This window comes from Chiloscyllium plagiosum, chromosome 4 (assembly GCF_004010195.1).
Source record: "Chiloscyllium plagiosum isolate BGI_BamShark_2017 chromosome 4, ASM401019v2, whole genome shotgun sequence".
NCBI lineage: Eukaryota > Metazoa > Chordata > Chondrichthyes > Orectolobiformes > Hemiscylliidae > Chiloscyllium > Chiloscyllium plagiosum.
Genome location: NC_057713.1, coordinates 24364498 through 24380893, shown reverse-complemented (window position 1 = coordinate 24380893; position 16396 = coordinate 24364498). Strand labels below are relative to the sequence as shown.

The 16396-nt window shown below is 39.1% G+C and overlaps 1 protein-coding gene across 3 annotated transcripts in view; it reads right to left on the bottom strand.

Moving 5' to 3' along the window:
* The window catches only part of col22a1 (collagen, type XXII, alpha 1), a 302096-nt gene extending 285788 nt beyond the window's left edge, over positions 1–16308 (bottom strand). For all 3 annotated transcript variants that reach the window (XM_043687854.1, XM_043687855.1, XM_043687856.1), the window contains exons 1-2: positions 15672–16308; positions 7429–7553 (exon numbers count right to left, since the gene is read on the bottom strand). In XM_043687854.1, the coding sequence (XP_043543789.1) occupies positions 7429–7516 (88 nt within the window). In that variant the 5' untranslated portion in view covers positions 7517–7553; positions 15672–16308. The remainder of the gene's footprint in view (positions 1–7428; positions 7554–15671) is intronic.
* Between the last annotated feature and the right edge of the window lie 88 nt (positions 16309–16396).

Below are 16396 nucleotides of genomic sequence, written 5' to 3'. Positions count from 1 at the left end.
ACTTATTCTGGTAAGAGTTTTCACAGAAAAATCATCATGTCAGTAGTTAAGTGACAAAGAGATGAATATGGGAAAAAGAAGGGTATATTTCATATTTCAGTCTTATGAATTATTTTACAAATAACTTCAACCAGTGATATTTTTTCCCTTTCAAATTTCTCTTCTGTCTTATTCTATGGTGAAAAACAGGGAGTAGAGAGAAATTGGATGTAAATATGCTCATTTACAGACAGATGCCAATCTGGAGTCTCAGGCCCATTATAGGATTCCTGTTGCATGCTTCAGTAAATGGAGCAAGTATCCAGCTTCTTCTGCTTAACTGTTTGCAGTCCAGTTGCGTTTCATGATGGGATGACTGTTTGAGTCATATATTGAGAATTGAATTAAAGACTGATATCACCTAAAGCACACAAGCTTTAGGTATAGTGGTAGTACCACTTAACTCAATCTATTACTCCTGGTTTGAATCACACTGTGGCAGATGGTTCGATTTGAATTCAATTAAAAACCACTGCTGACTTTCATAAGAACCCACCTAGTTTACAAATGTCCTTTCGGGAAGGAAATCTGTCATCCTTACTTGGTCTCATTTATTTTAAGTCATAACTATGAGATCTTGCAATGTTGTGAATATGGACGAGAACTTTTGACAACACAGACCAGTATAATATTAACCTTTATCTTGAGGGGACTGGAGTTCAACAATGAGGAAGTGGTGTTCGAGTTATACGTGGGACACTGTGTACAGTTTTGGGCAATGCACCTCAAGGAATATACATATATAAAGGTCCATAAATAGTGAGGACAGGATGTAGAAGCTGATCTGTATTCCTTGGAGTTGAAAATGTTAATATGATGTAATCAAGCTGTTCAAATTGCAAAAAAGACAGGTAGATGCAGAAAAGCTCTTACTAGACCAGAAGACAATAAATGTTAAAATGGAGTTTGCACATTTAGGAAATAACAAAGCCATTTCTTGTATAGGTGACAGTGAAAATCATCAAAAGGCTGTTAATTTAATTTTTCAAGACTGAGGCTGAAAGGTGTTTTAATATAGGATATCAAATGAACGAAGAGATTTTGTGATAGGTTCGTTACTTGGAGGTTTGTGGAACTAACTAGCCGATGTCGAATATAACCGTAGAAATTATTTGAAGGGACAAATGGTCTACACTTATTCTTATTCCCTTAATAACCATAGTTTTAAACTTGTGTCCTGGAATCGGAACCCTTTGTCACAGTGAAGAACATGTTTTGATTTGTCATTTCACTTCACAATCTTCAAATCGTCAATCAGAGCACATCAAAGCTTACTTTTCCAAAGTCATAGCACTGCCTCCTTATCAATTCCTCACAAATTAATTATTATTTTCTGTCCTCAGCTTTCTGGAGCATGCATAGCAGCTTAAACCTTAAAGTAGGCAATTTGTATTTTATAAGTCTTTCTGTATTCCAGCAAAACAGATGGAGTATTGTAACAGCAGCATTTGACTTTGATAGATGTTAAGTGACATTGCCTTTGGCCTATTGCTTCAGTTTCCCCTCTTGTGAATGTTAGAACCTAGCAAACAAAAACAGCCTTTGCATGGAGACACAATCTGTAAAGGAAAAGCATCAGGAACAATTGTTTTACTGCATTGATTATCTCTAATACTGAGATTACACCATCTGATTCCTGTCAGCACCAATGGGCAGAAATATCTGCACATCTCCAATTTTGATCTCTTTTGTCCTATTGTCATTAAACCTTCCACTGTCCAGTTCCAAGGGACCATGTATAATTTGTAACAATGCAATTCCATCACACAGTAAAGAATAAATTACCTCTCATATTCTAGAGTGTAACAGTTCTATGTCTGCCATACATGACTGGCATTTGTGAGATTTGACTTTATTTTCTTTCATACCTCTTTAATTGTTAGAAAATCAGTTAAAATTGGCCAAATTGATTTCAGGTATGAATGTTATAATCTGCAGGGACTGTAGTCATTGATAAATTATGATGGGATTGATTGGACCTGAAAAGTAAATATTCCCTCTGTGCAGGTTTGAGAACAACTGGCTCATGAACATGTTGCTGAAGTGAACTGCATTCCATCAGAGTGGAAAATTCAAGATAATTACTGAATTTCGCAATATCAGGATTTTCATGTTTCATTTTAAATCCTTCTGGATTAGTATCTTTTAACAGTTCATTTTGCACATTCATATCTATGCTGAATGGGGAGATGATAGGAAACAAACATGGGTCTAAGTTTAACCCAATCAAAACAACTCATTTAGACAGGTTTAAAATAGGGGCAAGATTAGAGTGGTGCTGGAAAAGCACAGCAGGTCAGGCAGCATCCGAACAACAAGAAAATCAATGTTTCAGACAAGGGGTCGTAATTTTCCTGCTCCTCGGATGCTACCTGATCTGCTGTGCTTTTCCAGCACCACTCTAATCTTGACTCTAATCTCCAGCATCTGCAGTACCCACTTTCACCCAGGATTAAAGTAGGACCTTGTAGTCTCATTGTTAACCTGTAATAAAGGTAAGGTTTCCGTAGTCTTACCTGAACCTAAGAAAAGAAGGAACCTGCCATCAAACCCTTTGGTTCTCCAAAGCCCTGACATCACTCTTGTGGCAAGTACTTGATACATTGTTTCCCTCAGTCAACTTTCAGTTTTCACATTTATTTCCTATTCCTTTCAGATTTAGGAACAGTCCTTCAGCAAGATGTTTTGAAAATCTAAGTATACCATATCCTGGAGCTTTGTACTACTCATTTGGGATGGGCTGCTCATCAGGCAGTGCATTTAGTCATAAAGTATGGTGCTGGAAAAGCACGGTCAGTCAGACAGCATTCGAGGAGCAGGAAAATTGAGATAGGAAGAGCTTATGATCAAAACATTGACTCTCCTGCTCCTCAGATGCTGCCTGACCTGCTATGCTTGTCCAGCACCACACTTTTTGACTCTGATCTCCAGATCTGCAGTCCTCACTTTCTCCGAGGCAGTGTATTTACTTTCTTCCGTGATGTTTGCAATTATTTTCATGGATTATTTTTGCAAGGGTATACCTCGAGTGTATTCAGATTAAGTGAGGTCAATTTCTTTTCAGTTATTTCTATGGTTATTGACTTTGGAGTGAAAATATCAAATCACAGAAAGGAAAAACTGTACAGCGCTGCCTTCAACAGAACAACAATGAATTATAGTCAATTTGTTGGACAGGCAAAGTTACTGGTCAATGAACAATTTGTGCTTCATCTTTCAGACCTTCCAGCCCAGAACTTGCTCCATCAAGCTTGTGTCAGCACCTACTGCTGCAGTTCAAGATGTCTACGTTTGAAGCTGGCACATTTAAAAATAAAACTGTCACCGACTGGCATCTTAATGGTTGATTGATATAACTAATTTGATTATCAGTACCATTGGTCAACTTCCAGATTTGGAGAGACTAAAAGAAGGAGACATAAGAACTGTGCTCAAAAGATTGGACAAAGCCATAATCCCTAGAGATCCTCTTAAAGAAAATGTGTGTTTTGGAGAGTTACATTGGTTTACTAAAGGAATTTCAGAGCTTAGAGATGAGACTGTGGAAGGCACAAGCACCATTAGTGAGTGGAAGGTGGGCGGGGATGTAAGATGTGGGATTCAGATGGATGTAAACAGGGCTAGAGTTGGAAGACCACAGGGTTCTTGAAGGGACACAGGGAATGGACGAGTTTTACAGAAACAGTGAGAAATGAGATCATGGAGGGATGTGAATACATGAATGAAACTTTAATAACATGGTATGGATGGACTAGGAATGCTTTGGGGGTCATCAAGCCCAAGGATACTGGATGAATAGGGAATTGGAGTGAATTATAATATGGGCATTAATGTTTCAATTGAACACAAACTTACGGAGGATAGACCAATAAGTTTTAACAAGACACAAAAGCTTGACAGGCACATATATCAATACACAGAACCCCTGTTATCCTCTTGTTCATTTCTCAGGGCAATTCTTCTTAATCAGAGTCAACCTGTCTTGTTTAAAGCGTAAATAAAGCCTTGTAGTTCATTGGCAAGCTAACTGTCAGTCATAATTAACTAGAATATTCTCCATGGCAATGCTTTTTCTACAAGTTAAAGTTCACTTGTCAATCAATTAACTTCTCTCAGACAAAATAAATGCCCATTTTCCCTTTGCTGAGATATTTCTTGCAAATTATCCTGATAAGTGCAAGAATAAAAATCTTTGCCACTATTTAAGAAGGGTGGTAAGGACAAACCAGGGAACTATAAACCAGTGAGCCTGACATCAGTGGTGGGCCAGTTGTTGGAGGGAATCCTGAGGGACTTCAGTAAGGCATTCGACAAGGTTCCCCATAGGAGACTGGTTAGCAAGGTTAGATGTCATGGAATACAGGAAGAACTAGCCATGTGAATACAGGACTGGCTCAAAGGTAGAAGACAGAGGGTGGTGGTGAGGGTTATTTTTCAGACTGGAGGCCGTGACCAGGGGAGTGCCACAAGGATTGGGGCTGGGTCCACTACTTTTCGTCATTTATATAAATGATTTGGATGTGAGCATAAGAGGTAAGTTTGCTGATGACACCAAAATTGGAGGTGTAGTGGACAGCGAAGAAGGTTACCTTAGATTACAACAGGATCTTGATCAGATGGGCCAATGGGCTGAGAAGTAACAGATGGAGTTAAATTCAGATAAATGCGAGATGCTGCATTTTGGGTAAGCAAATTTTAGCAGGTTTTATACACTTAATGGTAAGGTCCGAGGGAGTGTCGCTGAACAATTCAGATTCATAGCTCCTTGAAAGTGGAGTCACAGGTAGATAGGATAGTGAAGAAAGGGTTTAGTATGCTTTCCTTTATTGGTCAGAGTATTGAGTACAGGAGTTGGGAGGTCATGTTGCGGCTATACAGGACATTGGTTAGGCCACTGTTGGATATTGTGAAACTTGAAAGGGTTCAGAAAAGATTTACAAGGATGTTGCAAGGGTTGAAGGATTTGAGCTATAGGGAGAGGCTGAAAGGCTGGGGCTGTTTTCCCTGGAGTGTTGGAGGCTGGGGGGGTGACCTTATAGCGGTTTACAAAATTAAAAGGGGCATGAATAAAATAAGTCAACAAAGTCTTTTCCCTGGGGTCAGGGAGTCCAGCACTAGAGGGCATAGGTTTAGGGTGAGAGGAGAAAGATATAAAAGAAACCAAAGGGCAACTATTTCACATAGAGGGTGATACGTGTATGGAATGAGCTGCCAGAGGAAGTGGTGGAGGCAACATTTAAAAAGCATTTGGATGGGTATATGAATAGGAAGGGTTTGTAGGGATATGGGCCAGGTGCTGGCAGGTGGGACTAGATTGGGTTGGGATATCTGGTCGGCATGGACTGGTTGGACCGAAGGGTCTGTTTCTGTGCTATACATTTCTAAGACTCTATGTGTTCTTTTTCAGTAAATATTAAATTGTTTTAAACCCCTGCTATCATCAGAGTGACTTCATATGAAATCTGTTTCATTCGCTTTCTTATTTTCTTCAAAATGGGTAGTCAGAATTATGTAAGTGTCTCCAACAGCAGCTTAATTAAATTATTGTCGACGTTCAATATTATCTCATTTGTTTTACCTTCCAAGTTTCTAGACACAAAACCAAAGTCAAAGTTACCTTTCTTATGGCTTCACCAGCTGTCTTTAATGCCATCTGTACATGCATACAGACCTCTCCCTTCACTTACATTCAAACAATTCATTTCCCTATTTTTAATTTCCAAAACATATTATTTAATGTCCTAGAAGGCACTGGATCTGTTTTGATGTTGGGTTCTGAACTGGCAGTAGGATTATAAAACATACACTGAACTGTTTGACCAGCTAATTTGAGTTGAATCTAATAAATATACAACTAGACCCTGGCACAATGTGGCTGTATGGACTGCAACAATGTTTTCTGGTATAGCACATTACTAAATTCCTATAATTATGTGCATATGATATTTGAATCTGACATATTACTTTTCAAAATCAGAACATAAGCCAAAGTACTTTGAGCCAATTAAGATGTTTTGAACTATTGGGTGAAAGAGGAGTGGTGAGCAATTTTCATGCAGCAAGGCCCTAAGTATAGAGACAAGCTTATAATCAACTGTGGTGCTATTGACTGAGGGAGGAATATTGGCTAAAGATAGCGGAAAACACCTACACTTCTCTGAAAAGTGCAATGAGATTGTTTATATATACCTGAAAGGACAGACAGCTTTAACATCTCATCCCAATGATGATATTCCTGATATGTAGCTCTCCCTTACCAATAAAAGTGTCAGACTTTATTATGGACTCAAATTGTTGGTGTGGTACATTGAGTCCATGAATTTCTGGTTCAGAATCAAATGTCCTGACAAGGTTGATGTACGATCTTTACATTTTGAAAGACTTACAAACTTGAGTATAATCTGAGGCCAATTCATCCACAGAGAGTGATAGAACATCGGCTGCTGTGGGTTTTAAAGTGAAGCTTCGAGAAGCATCCACAGGCATGTATTTCTGCATTGAAGTGGAGGAATTTGTTTAAGTCTGCTGTGGAAATGAGCTGACTTCTCCAGAAACCAGTCTGAGACTGCCAATCGAGTGACTCAGATGGATTGAGCATGAGAGCAGTTGCTGCGCACTGCAGATGAAGTATAAAATTCATTATGAGACATTGCCGTTGGGAAACCATCAACAAGAAAGGTCTGCAAGTGAATTGGTTCTGGTCAGCTTATAAGATCCAATCAATCAATCTGCAGTTAACCTAGTTTGACTTACTAAGGTCTAACTGTTTTAAATCATTCTGCATTGAATTTTTGACAATAAAGCTGTTGGATTTGGAATGAAATTGTTTTTGTTGTAATTCTTAATCTCTTGGATGTTTTAGAAGATTCCAGCGAGCTGTCTGAAACTTTTAAGATCATCCACAGATACTTGAATGCCTGTAACTAAAGTTAGGGTCCCCATAATAGCAAAGAGCAACAACATTAAGAGACCAGCTTGCAAAGGTCCACTGTACGTGGTAAAGTAGTCAGTTAAATTAACACCTCAGCTATATTATGGAGTTGAATGGTCCGTGCAGGAGGAGAATGGAACAACAACAAGATGGCCCAGGTTCAGTGGAAAATGGAAGAAGTTGGAAGACTTTGCACACCGAGTTATTTGCTGAAAGGGCTTTCCATGATGGTGGTACCATTAAAATCAAAATAGAAGTGGACTTGACAATGCAGAGTACAACAATGTTGAACTGAAGGAAGCAGCCAAAGTCCAAATCACCGCAGACATAGAGCAATATCATTTTGTACTTTGTGATTTCTTTAACTTAGTGGGCTGCAGACACAGTTACTGTAGGAGAGATAGGATTTGCATTATAACCGATCATTCATGCTTTTAATAATGAAATGGGCACCATACCTGCTCTCTGTGCATTTGTTTCTTCTCCAGTCCATAACAAGAGAATTATGATAATAACAGAAACTTGAGACATTGCTCGAAGGACCATTCCTTTTTGCAGGGAAGAGATAGAAGGACATTAAACCCTGTAGTAAAATAGGAAGAGGTTAATTGTTGGCTCATTGACAGTTCTCAGCATTCTATTCAACAAATAATAGTGCGGTCATGTGAACTGCAATGATATTGCTAAATACCTAAAATTATGTATTTTAGTGTATCGGATGTTTGAATTTGTGAAACTTACAAATAAAACTAGATTTTATTTTTGCTCTGATCTGCTTCCTCTCTTGAAGAGTTAATCTTCCAAATCATTGTTTTTGGTTGAGATGATAATCTAAGTACAGGTTCCACCAGGGCAGCCAAAACAGCTAAATTCTTGTGGTGATGTGTGAGTGACTGCCCTTGACATCAGGGTAGCATTTAACTGAGTTGGAAGTCAAGGAGGCGTAACAAAACAAAGAATAAAGAACAGTACAGGAGCTGGCCTTTCGACCCGCCAAGACTGCACCGACACATGATGCCTTTGCAAACTCGAACATTTTGCCTCTTTGGAGTCCATATCCCATTATTCCCTGCCTATTCATACATCTGTCAAGATGTCTCTTAAACACAGCAGTTGTATGTGCTGCCATCACCACCTCTGGCAGCGCAGTCCAGGCACTTACCACCATCTGTGTAAAAATAACCTGCCTCTCTCATCTTCTTTAAACTGACCACTTTTCTACCTTAAAACTATGTTCTCTAATAATTGACTTTTTCACTCTGGGAAAAAAAAACTCTGATTATCCATGCCTCTCATAAACTTGTAAACTTAGAGTCAATGAGAATTGTGGTAAACTCTCCCTGTTGCCTAGCACAAGCAAGATTGTTCTAATTGTTGAAAATCATTCATCAGAGCTACAGGATACCACTGCAGAGGTTTCTCAGAATAGTATCCATGGCCATTTTCAGCTGGTCATCAATGACCTTCTCTCCAATATAAAGGCAAAAGTAGGATGCTAGGTGATAATTGCTCGACACCATTTGCATTCCTTCTAATTGTGAAGTCTTCATACGAAATACAATAAATCCTGGACCTGATTCAGGCTTGAACTGACAAGAAACAAGAAACATTCAAGTCACAAAATATAGTATCTCCAACATGAGAGAATCCAAGAAATCCCCTTTAATTTTCAATCACTATTGTGGAATCCCTGACTATATGTGCTGACTGGGGATTATCATTGACCAGAAACTGAACTGCTTATATATATATATATAAGGCTGCAAGAACTACCCTCCAAAAGTCTCTATTTAAGACACAGTATTATACATTTAAACGTATAGATCAGAGTGGTGCTGGAAAAGCACAGCAGGTCAGGCAGTATCCGAGGAGCAGGAAAATCATCAGGAATGGCTCCTCGGATGCTGCTTGGCCTGCTGTGCTTTTTCAGCACCACTCTGATCCAAACTCTGGTTTCCAGCATCTGCAGTCCTCACTTTTGCCCATTTAAATGTATAGTCTGGCTCCTGAGTAACTTTTCAACAGACCCCATATTTATCTCATATACCTACAACTACAGGTTGTGATTTGCCTGTAATGCAATTGGTGAATTGAGGCACAAAGTTATTCTACGATTCCTTCCCTGATTACCTTAAGTCATACTCAAGGTGCTTACTTCAGGTCAAGCAAAAGAGGCTGGATGCCAGGGTAAACTTTTTCAGACCTGATTGTTGATGTTTTAGAGGATGTTTTTCGAAATTATTGCAGGAGGAAAGTCTTGGATTTCAGGATTCCCCTCCTTCTGGACAATGCCCCAAGCCATCCTCCCACCATTGGTGAGCTTTCTGAAAACATCAAAGTGCTATTTCTACCTCTGAATATAACCTCTCTCATTCAACCCAAGGACCAGGGTACAATAGCAGCTTTTAAAGCTTATTGTTTAAGATGCATATTCAGGAAGCTGATTGCAGCTACAGTCTGTTCTGCTATAATATAGCAGTTCTGTTCCTGTGTGACCTTGTGTTATAGAAAATCGCACAATAGAAATAACAGGGCACATGGGAAAAACAGGGTTAGGGGAGAACCACCAAAAATATCAGTAAACATTTCAACAAAAGTAGTAGTTAGCCAATACAAAAGGTAGCACAGTCTATGTAAATGTTAAAATCATATATTTTAATGAAATAAAGCAATAAATTTAACACATTAAGGGGTTTCTGAGTTTGCTGAGTTACAGTACTTTATTAAGACTGGGACTGAGGGTCATCATCAGCATCATCATTACTTTCAGATGCAGTTGGATGCAGGGTAATGGCGAAAGAAAATATATAGTCCAGAAGTGTTGTCCTCAGATTGTTTCTTGGGGGTTGGCTTAAAAAAGGCATCCAGTTTTTGCTACTTTGCCATCGTGAAGAAGCTGTTCATGAGGTGTCAGAGTTTATGCCACAAACTGCTTTCCTGCTGCATTCTGCATTGTAGTCATTGTCTTCTCAGAGCTGCAACTGCTTCTTAACCTCCCTCAGGATAGAAGATAAAAGAGAAATGGAAATTTCTCGTGATTCGGCATCCTGGACTTCATCGTCTTCAACTCCAGCTTCAATTTCTCATGCAGCAACAAGTTGTTGTAGATCAGTCTCCACTTCTTCAATCCAACTTGCTTTGTAAGAGCGACATAATGTTAGTTGATTGCTGGAAGCTCCTCTGATGGTTCAATGCCTTTAAAATCATAAAGAAAATCTTGCAGAAGTTTCCGCCAAACTGCAGGGCAAGCTGTCCTTACTGACATCACTCCAGGCCTCCACACTGATGCAAATAGCATTCTTAATGTTAAAGCTCTTCCAAACTTGAAGAAAACTGTCCTCATTATCCCCCTCAGTATAGTTCATTTTGCTATTGTAGGTGTTTCATTAATGCGAAGTCGCTATAACGCGATTGACAAACTGGGAACACTATTTCTACAGTGTGAACTCATAAAACGTGTGTTGGCTGTAATGTGATTACAGCACCAACACTTGAAATGCTATTGCTAAAGCACAATTTTTCTAAAACACAGGGCTGCATAAAAATGCAACCATCGTGTTATTGAAAAATTGACTATATTTCACATACAGCTTTTGGGTTTCAGTCACTGGCTTTTTTATTGTCACTTTAGCACCAAATCCAAGGGGATTGTTAATTAAACAGAACAAGCAACACTGAAAAGATTTCTACTTGGTTAATGTGGCTTCAAAAATAAAAGTAGATGTTAAACTTACTGAATAACCATAATAGAAAGCAGACAGATACACTGATTATACGCTGCAGCAAGGTTTATTTTTAACTAGTTTTGTTGTTTTGAAAATCCCTTTAATCAGACATTAACATGCCAACGTTATATACCAGGAAGGAGCAGGCTGAAGGACAACTTAAACAAATTTTATTGCCTCATTCGAAGCAGATAATATTCTTCAGAGAGAAAACAGCCAAATCTGACTCCAACCTCAGTCCAGTTGAGGCAAGGTGTTGTTAGTTTGCTCACTTATGCTATGCTGAGATTGTGACCATGCATCTGAAAATAATTTCATGGAACCACTAAGCTAAAAATGATTACAGTAGTATCAGGATCATAGAATCCTATACAGTAGTAAGTTACAGCAAAGGAAGAGGCTTTTCAACTCATCAGGTCCATGTTAGTTCTCTATGGAGTGGTCCAGTCAGTGCCATTGGTTTGTTCTATCCCTACATTCCTGCAGGTTTATTCCCTCCAAGTGCTAATCTAACCTCCTTTTGAAATTACTGATCATCCATGCATCATCCAGACCATTTGCGTCATCAGCAAATAGGAAGTCTTTTTCTTGTTTACTTTATCCAAGCTTGTCATAATCTAATACATCTCTCTCTATTTCTAGTCTCATAAATCTCACCTTGAAATTAATGCCCTCCATCCTGGGAACTTTTCTGATAAATCTCCTGTGCACCCTCTCAATAACCCTGACATACAATCATCTTAAAGTGTGGTGACCAAAACCAGGCACACATTTTGTGCTCAATGTCTCTATTTATGAAACCTGAGACTCCATATGCTTTGTTACAATGCTGTCAATATATAAAAGCAGAAATTGTTGGAGAAACTCAGCAGGTCTAGCAGCACCTGTGCAGAGAAAAACAGATTAACATTTCTAGTCCAGTAACCCTTTAGGGGTCTTAAGGAATTTCTGTGTTTGTTTCAGATTTCCAGCACCCACAGTTCTTTGCTTTATTTTTATGCTCTCAATGGAATTGGCACATTGCTCACCAGACCAGTGTTTATTGACCAGCCCTAAATGCCTGGAGTACATGATGGCGAGCTGCCTTCTGAAATAGCTGCAATTTTAGTTTAGGTATCCCACAGTTGCTGTTGGAAAGGGAATCTCAGGATTTATATGGAGGGACAGGAAAAGATTGATGATACAGTTCCGAGTCAGGCTGGTGTCATGACCACTAGTACTGGAAATCAAACTCCAGTATTCCCATAGTCATCACAAATGTGAATCATTTTATGCAACTATCCATAGTCTCCAAATTACCTGATGGATAAACACTGGTTAAAATGAAATGCTCAAGTATCTGTATTTAACAAGAAAATAACTATTTATTATGAACAAATTGTCTTGAATCAATGGCAAAAAAAAGATTAAAATTGCTACTGCATGACTCTATAACTTAAACTCTGCCTCTTCTTAAATTCCCAATTTCACAACTAGACAGACTTTTAAGGATGGGAAAGGGGAAAGAAATATCAGGGAACATAGTTCAATAGCGCCAGTCCAGACCACAGGATTCAATAAGTTGCTTTCTTTCACTTCCATTCAATTAAATTATATTGACACAAGGTTGTTTGCGCACTGATGTTCAGTCTTTTCCTCACTGTTTAAGAATTTGCTCCTTTCAGAGTCTCTGGGGGTGGAGGTGAGTGGTTTATAATCTAAAAATGAGCAAAGATCTTTCAGGAGTGAAACTAGGGAACATTTCTGCACATAAAGAGGTGGTGAATGTTTGAAACTCTCTCTCACAAACAGTAATTGATGTAAGATCAATTGTTAATTTAAATTTGAGATTGATACTCAATCCAAAAGTACCAGGGGATACAGAACAAACTCAGCAATATGCTGCTCAGTTATAATATCAATGAAGGATAGCTGGGTTAACAGAAACTCTAAAAAGCCCAAAGTTAAAAATCACACAACACCAGGTTATAGTCCAACAGGTTTAATTGGAAGCACACTAGCTTTCGGAGTGACGCTCCTTCATCAGGTGATTGTCACCGTCGCTCCGAAAGCTAGTGTGCTTCCAATTAAACCTGTTGGACTATAACCTGGTGTTGTGTGATTTTTAAACTTTGTACACCCCAGTCCAACACCGGCATCTCCAAATCATGTCTAAAAAGCCCACACTTGTTCCAATTTTTCAATATGTTTTTGTAGTTTCATTCCATTATTTGATATTTTACTTAATTTTAACATATTTTCTGAGGGAGCATTTTAATGTGGCGTGATCTCATAACTATTGACACACATTCAGTTCTTGCCTTATGAATACAAACAGATATCGAGGACATAAATGTTAATATATCAAGGCCTAGCATCTTGATGCAGTCACTGAATTGTGTCCAGGTTTGACTTAAGAAGTAGTCAGCTTGATCTGAGAACCAGTTCTTCTTAAATTGTCTCCCTGAAGGCAGGTCTGATCCACAGCATCATGATGTCTAAAACAGCTAGGGCAAGGGTCCAAACTTAAGCACAACCAGTAACATGGTCCAATCAAATATGATCCATACCAACCACCCAGTCCCTAAGAAGCATAAGTTCCTGTAGCACCACATACTTTATAACAGACATGTTACAGCCTTGATAGTGGTGGTAGAGCTCCAATTTCTTTCCTTTCCACGGCTGATCAAAAATTACTCCTGTGCTTGCTACTTGCAATTATCAAATGCTATAAACAATTTAATCGAAGAATACTTGGAAAATCATGACAGGATTTGGCAGAGTCAGCATACATTTATAAAAGAGAAATGATGCTTGGCCAATCTACTGGAACTTCTCAAGGATATAACTAGTAGACTTGATAGGGAAGAGCCAATAGATATGATTTACTTGCACGGCCAGAAGGCTGTCAAAGCCCCATTTAAGAGATTAACATGCAAAATTAAAGTGCATGGGATTGGAGTGGTGTATTACGTGGTTGGAAGACAGGAAACAAAAAGTAGGAATAAATGAGTCTTTTTCCAAATGGCAGATAGCAACAAATGGGACACTGCAGGTATCAATGCATGGACACCAGCTATTCACAATATATCTTAATGATTTAGATGATGGAAATAAATGTAATAGCTCTAAGTTTCTAGCTTGGAGGGACAGCTGTAGGCAGGTTGCAAAGATGCTTCACTGTGATTTAGACAAGTTGAGTGATTGGGCAAATGTATGGCGGATGCAGTGCTATATAGATAAATGTGATGTTATCTACTTCATTCGGAAAATAAGAGGGAGGCAGATTATTGTCTGAATAGTGGCAATTTGGGAATGGGGAAGGTGCAACCAAATGTGAATATCCTTGTACACTAGCCACTGAAAGTAAACATGCAGGTGCAGCAGGTGTTGAAAGAGGCAAATGGTATGTTGGTCTTCATAGTGAGAGGTTTTAAAACCAAAAGGAGAGATACCCTTCTGCAATTATACAGGACCTTGGTGAGACCACACATAGAGTATTGTGCACAGTGTTGGTCTCCTTATCGAAGGAAAGATATTCTGGCTATAGAAAGAGTGTAATGGAAGTTTGCCAGCCTTATTCCTGGGATGGTATGGATTAGTTATGACTATATTCATTGGATTTAGAAGGATGTGGGGGAGTCTAGAGCCAGGGGCCAGAGTCTGACCCTTAATGGTCTACCCCATTAGGGGTGGACCATTAGGACGGAGATTAGGAGAAATGTCCTCACCCAGAGAGTACGGAGTCTGAGATTCTCTGCCACAGCAAGAGGTTGAGGCCAAAACATTGAACATTTTTGGACAGCACGGTGGCTCAGTGGTTAGCACTGCTACTTCACAGTGCCAGGGACCCGGTTCAATTCCTGCCTCAGGTGACTGCCTGTGTGGAGTTTCCTCTGGTTTCCTCCCACCGTCCAAAGATGTGCAGGTCAGGTGAAATGGCTATACTAAATTGTCCACGGTGTTAGGTGTGCTAGTTAGGGGAATGGGTCTAGGTGGGTTACTCTGTAGAGGGTCAGTGTGGACTTGTTGGGCTGAATGGCCTAAATCCACACTGTAGGGAATCTAATCTAATTTTCAAGAAGGAGTTAGATATATTTTTCAGGGTTAAAGGGGAAAGTGGGAACAGGGTACTGAGTGGCATGATCAGCCATGAACTCATTGAATGGTAGAATACACTCGAAGGATTAAGTCTTATCTTCTATGTTTCTGTAACTTCATCCTCAGTGCAAAGTTTGGTATTTAGGTGGGACATTAGGAAGCCACAGGATGAAGGGCCTGCCTTCTGATGGTAAGACCTGACAGATGATTAGGACATTAGATAGCTGATTTATTAATAGGTATCTTATCCTGATGTAGAAAGGGATACTCTCTCTTAGCATATAGACAGTGGCAGAGTACAGTGCTACATTCTGTCTGCAATAATGAGAACTAGGATGCCCAGATTGGGAAACTGTCTGCAATGGCAGGTATCAAAACTATGACGACAAACATATGCACAGAGACCAGCTTTAAAACGATCAAAGACATTTTCTCACCATGATTCAGTTACATTAGCTGTTCAGACAACTTGTGCTACTCTAACACAGGCGACGGGAGGTAGCAGCTCAAAAGGACCCTGGAGTTGGAAGTCAATCGACGGCCAGATATGCATAAAATGAATGTTTGCCCTCAAAACCTACATTTTGCTTACAGTTCACTTTTAATATCCAACATAATTCAATATAATACCGCCGAACGCATACAGCATCATTGCCCTGAAATAATTAAACACAGCATCACATGGGACATGACAGACGGTGACTGCTCATTTTGAAATAAAAGTTGAAACAAACACCACGGATAATTGTTTAACTACACATGCTGCCAATTATGCCTTTTCACTGAACTTTAAAACAATCATTTAAACTTGGCATTCTCCCAAAATGTAATTCACACTCATTGGAGCATTAAAGTCAAACACAAGTTATTATATTGGTTTCAATTTAAATTCTTACCTGCAATAAAATTCCTTTCCCTTAAAAACTTCTTCCAATTCTTTCAATTCTAATGACCACGAGATAAAAAAGAATAAAAATAAGCAAAAAACGAAAAAGCACCTGACAACTATGCATTCAGGATTTTAAAGTGACATTTCTCCCCTCAGGATCCAAGAATCCAACTTCTTCCAAGGGGAAAGAGCACTTGAATGTTTTTTTGAGTGTTATCCACCGAACAATTAAATCCTGTTACACACGAAAAACAAGATAAAGTTCACAGTCAACAACCTGTAAAAATGAACGTGCCTTTTCACTATTTCTTTCTCTATCAGTAAATTCCCCATCTCTTGATCATCTTCACTCTCTCGACTTTGGGGGAGAGCTGCCTGTATAAAGTTTCAGCGGCAGTTTATGTCAGCCTATCCAATTATAGCAAACTTTGGGGTATTTTGGTCCTTGTGTATCTGAAACCAACTCATAGCAAGTCAATTAAAACAGAAAACCCGGTTGCTGTCCTTCACTGGCACTTGTGGTTTGTCTCATCCCTAGCCGGGACTTTCTAAGTTCAATATAACATTAAAGATATATGTGTCATCTGATGGGAAACAGATTAAAAATATATATACTTCAGAGCTGATGTTTAAAAAAAATGATAATCCAGCCTCCACGCGGCTGTGCGGATAAATTGCGCCACCTCATGTTCTAGTTTTAAATTGACGATGAAATGAGTGAAGTCGAAAGAG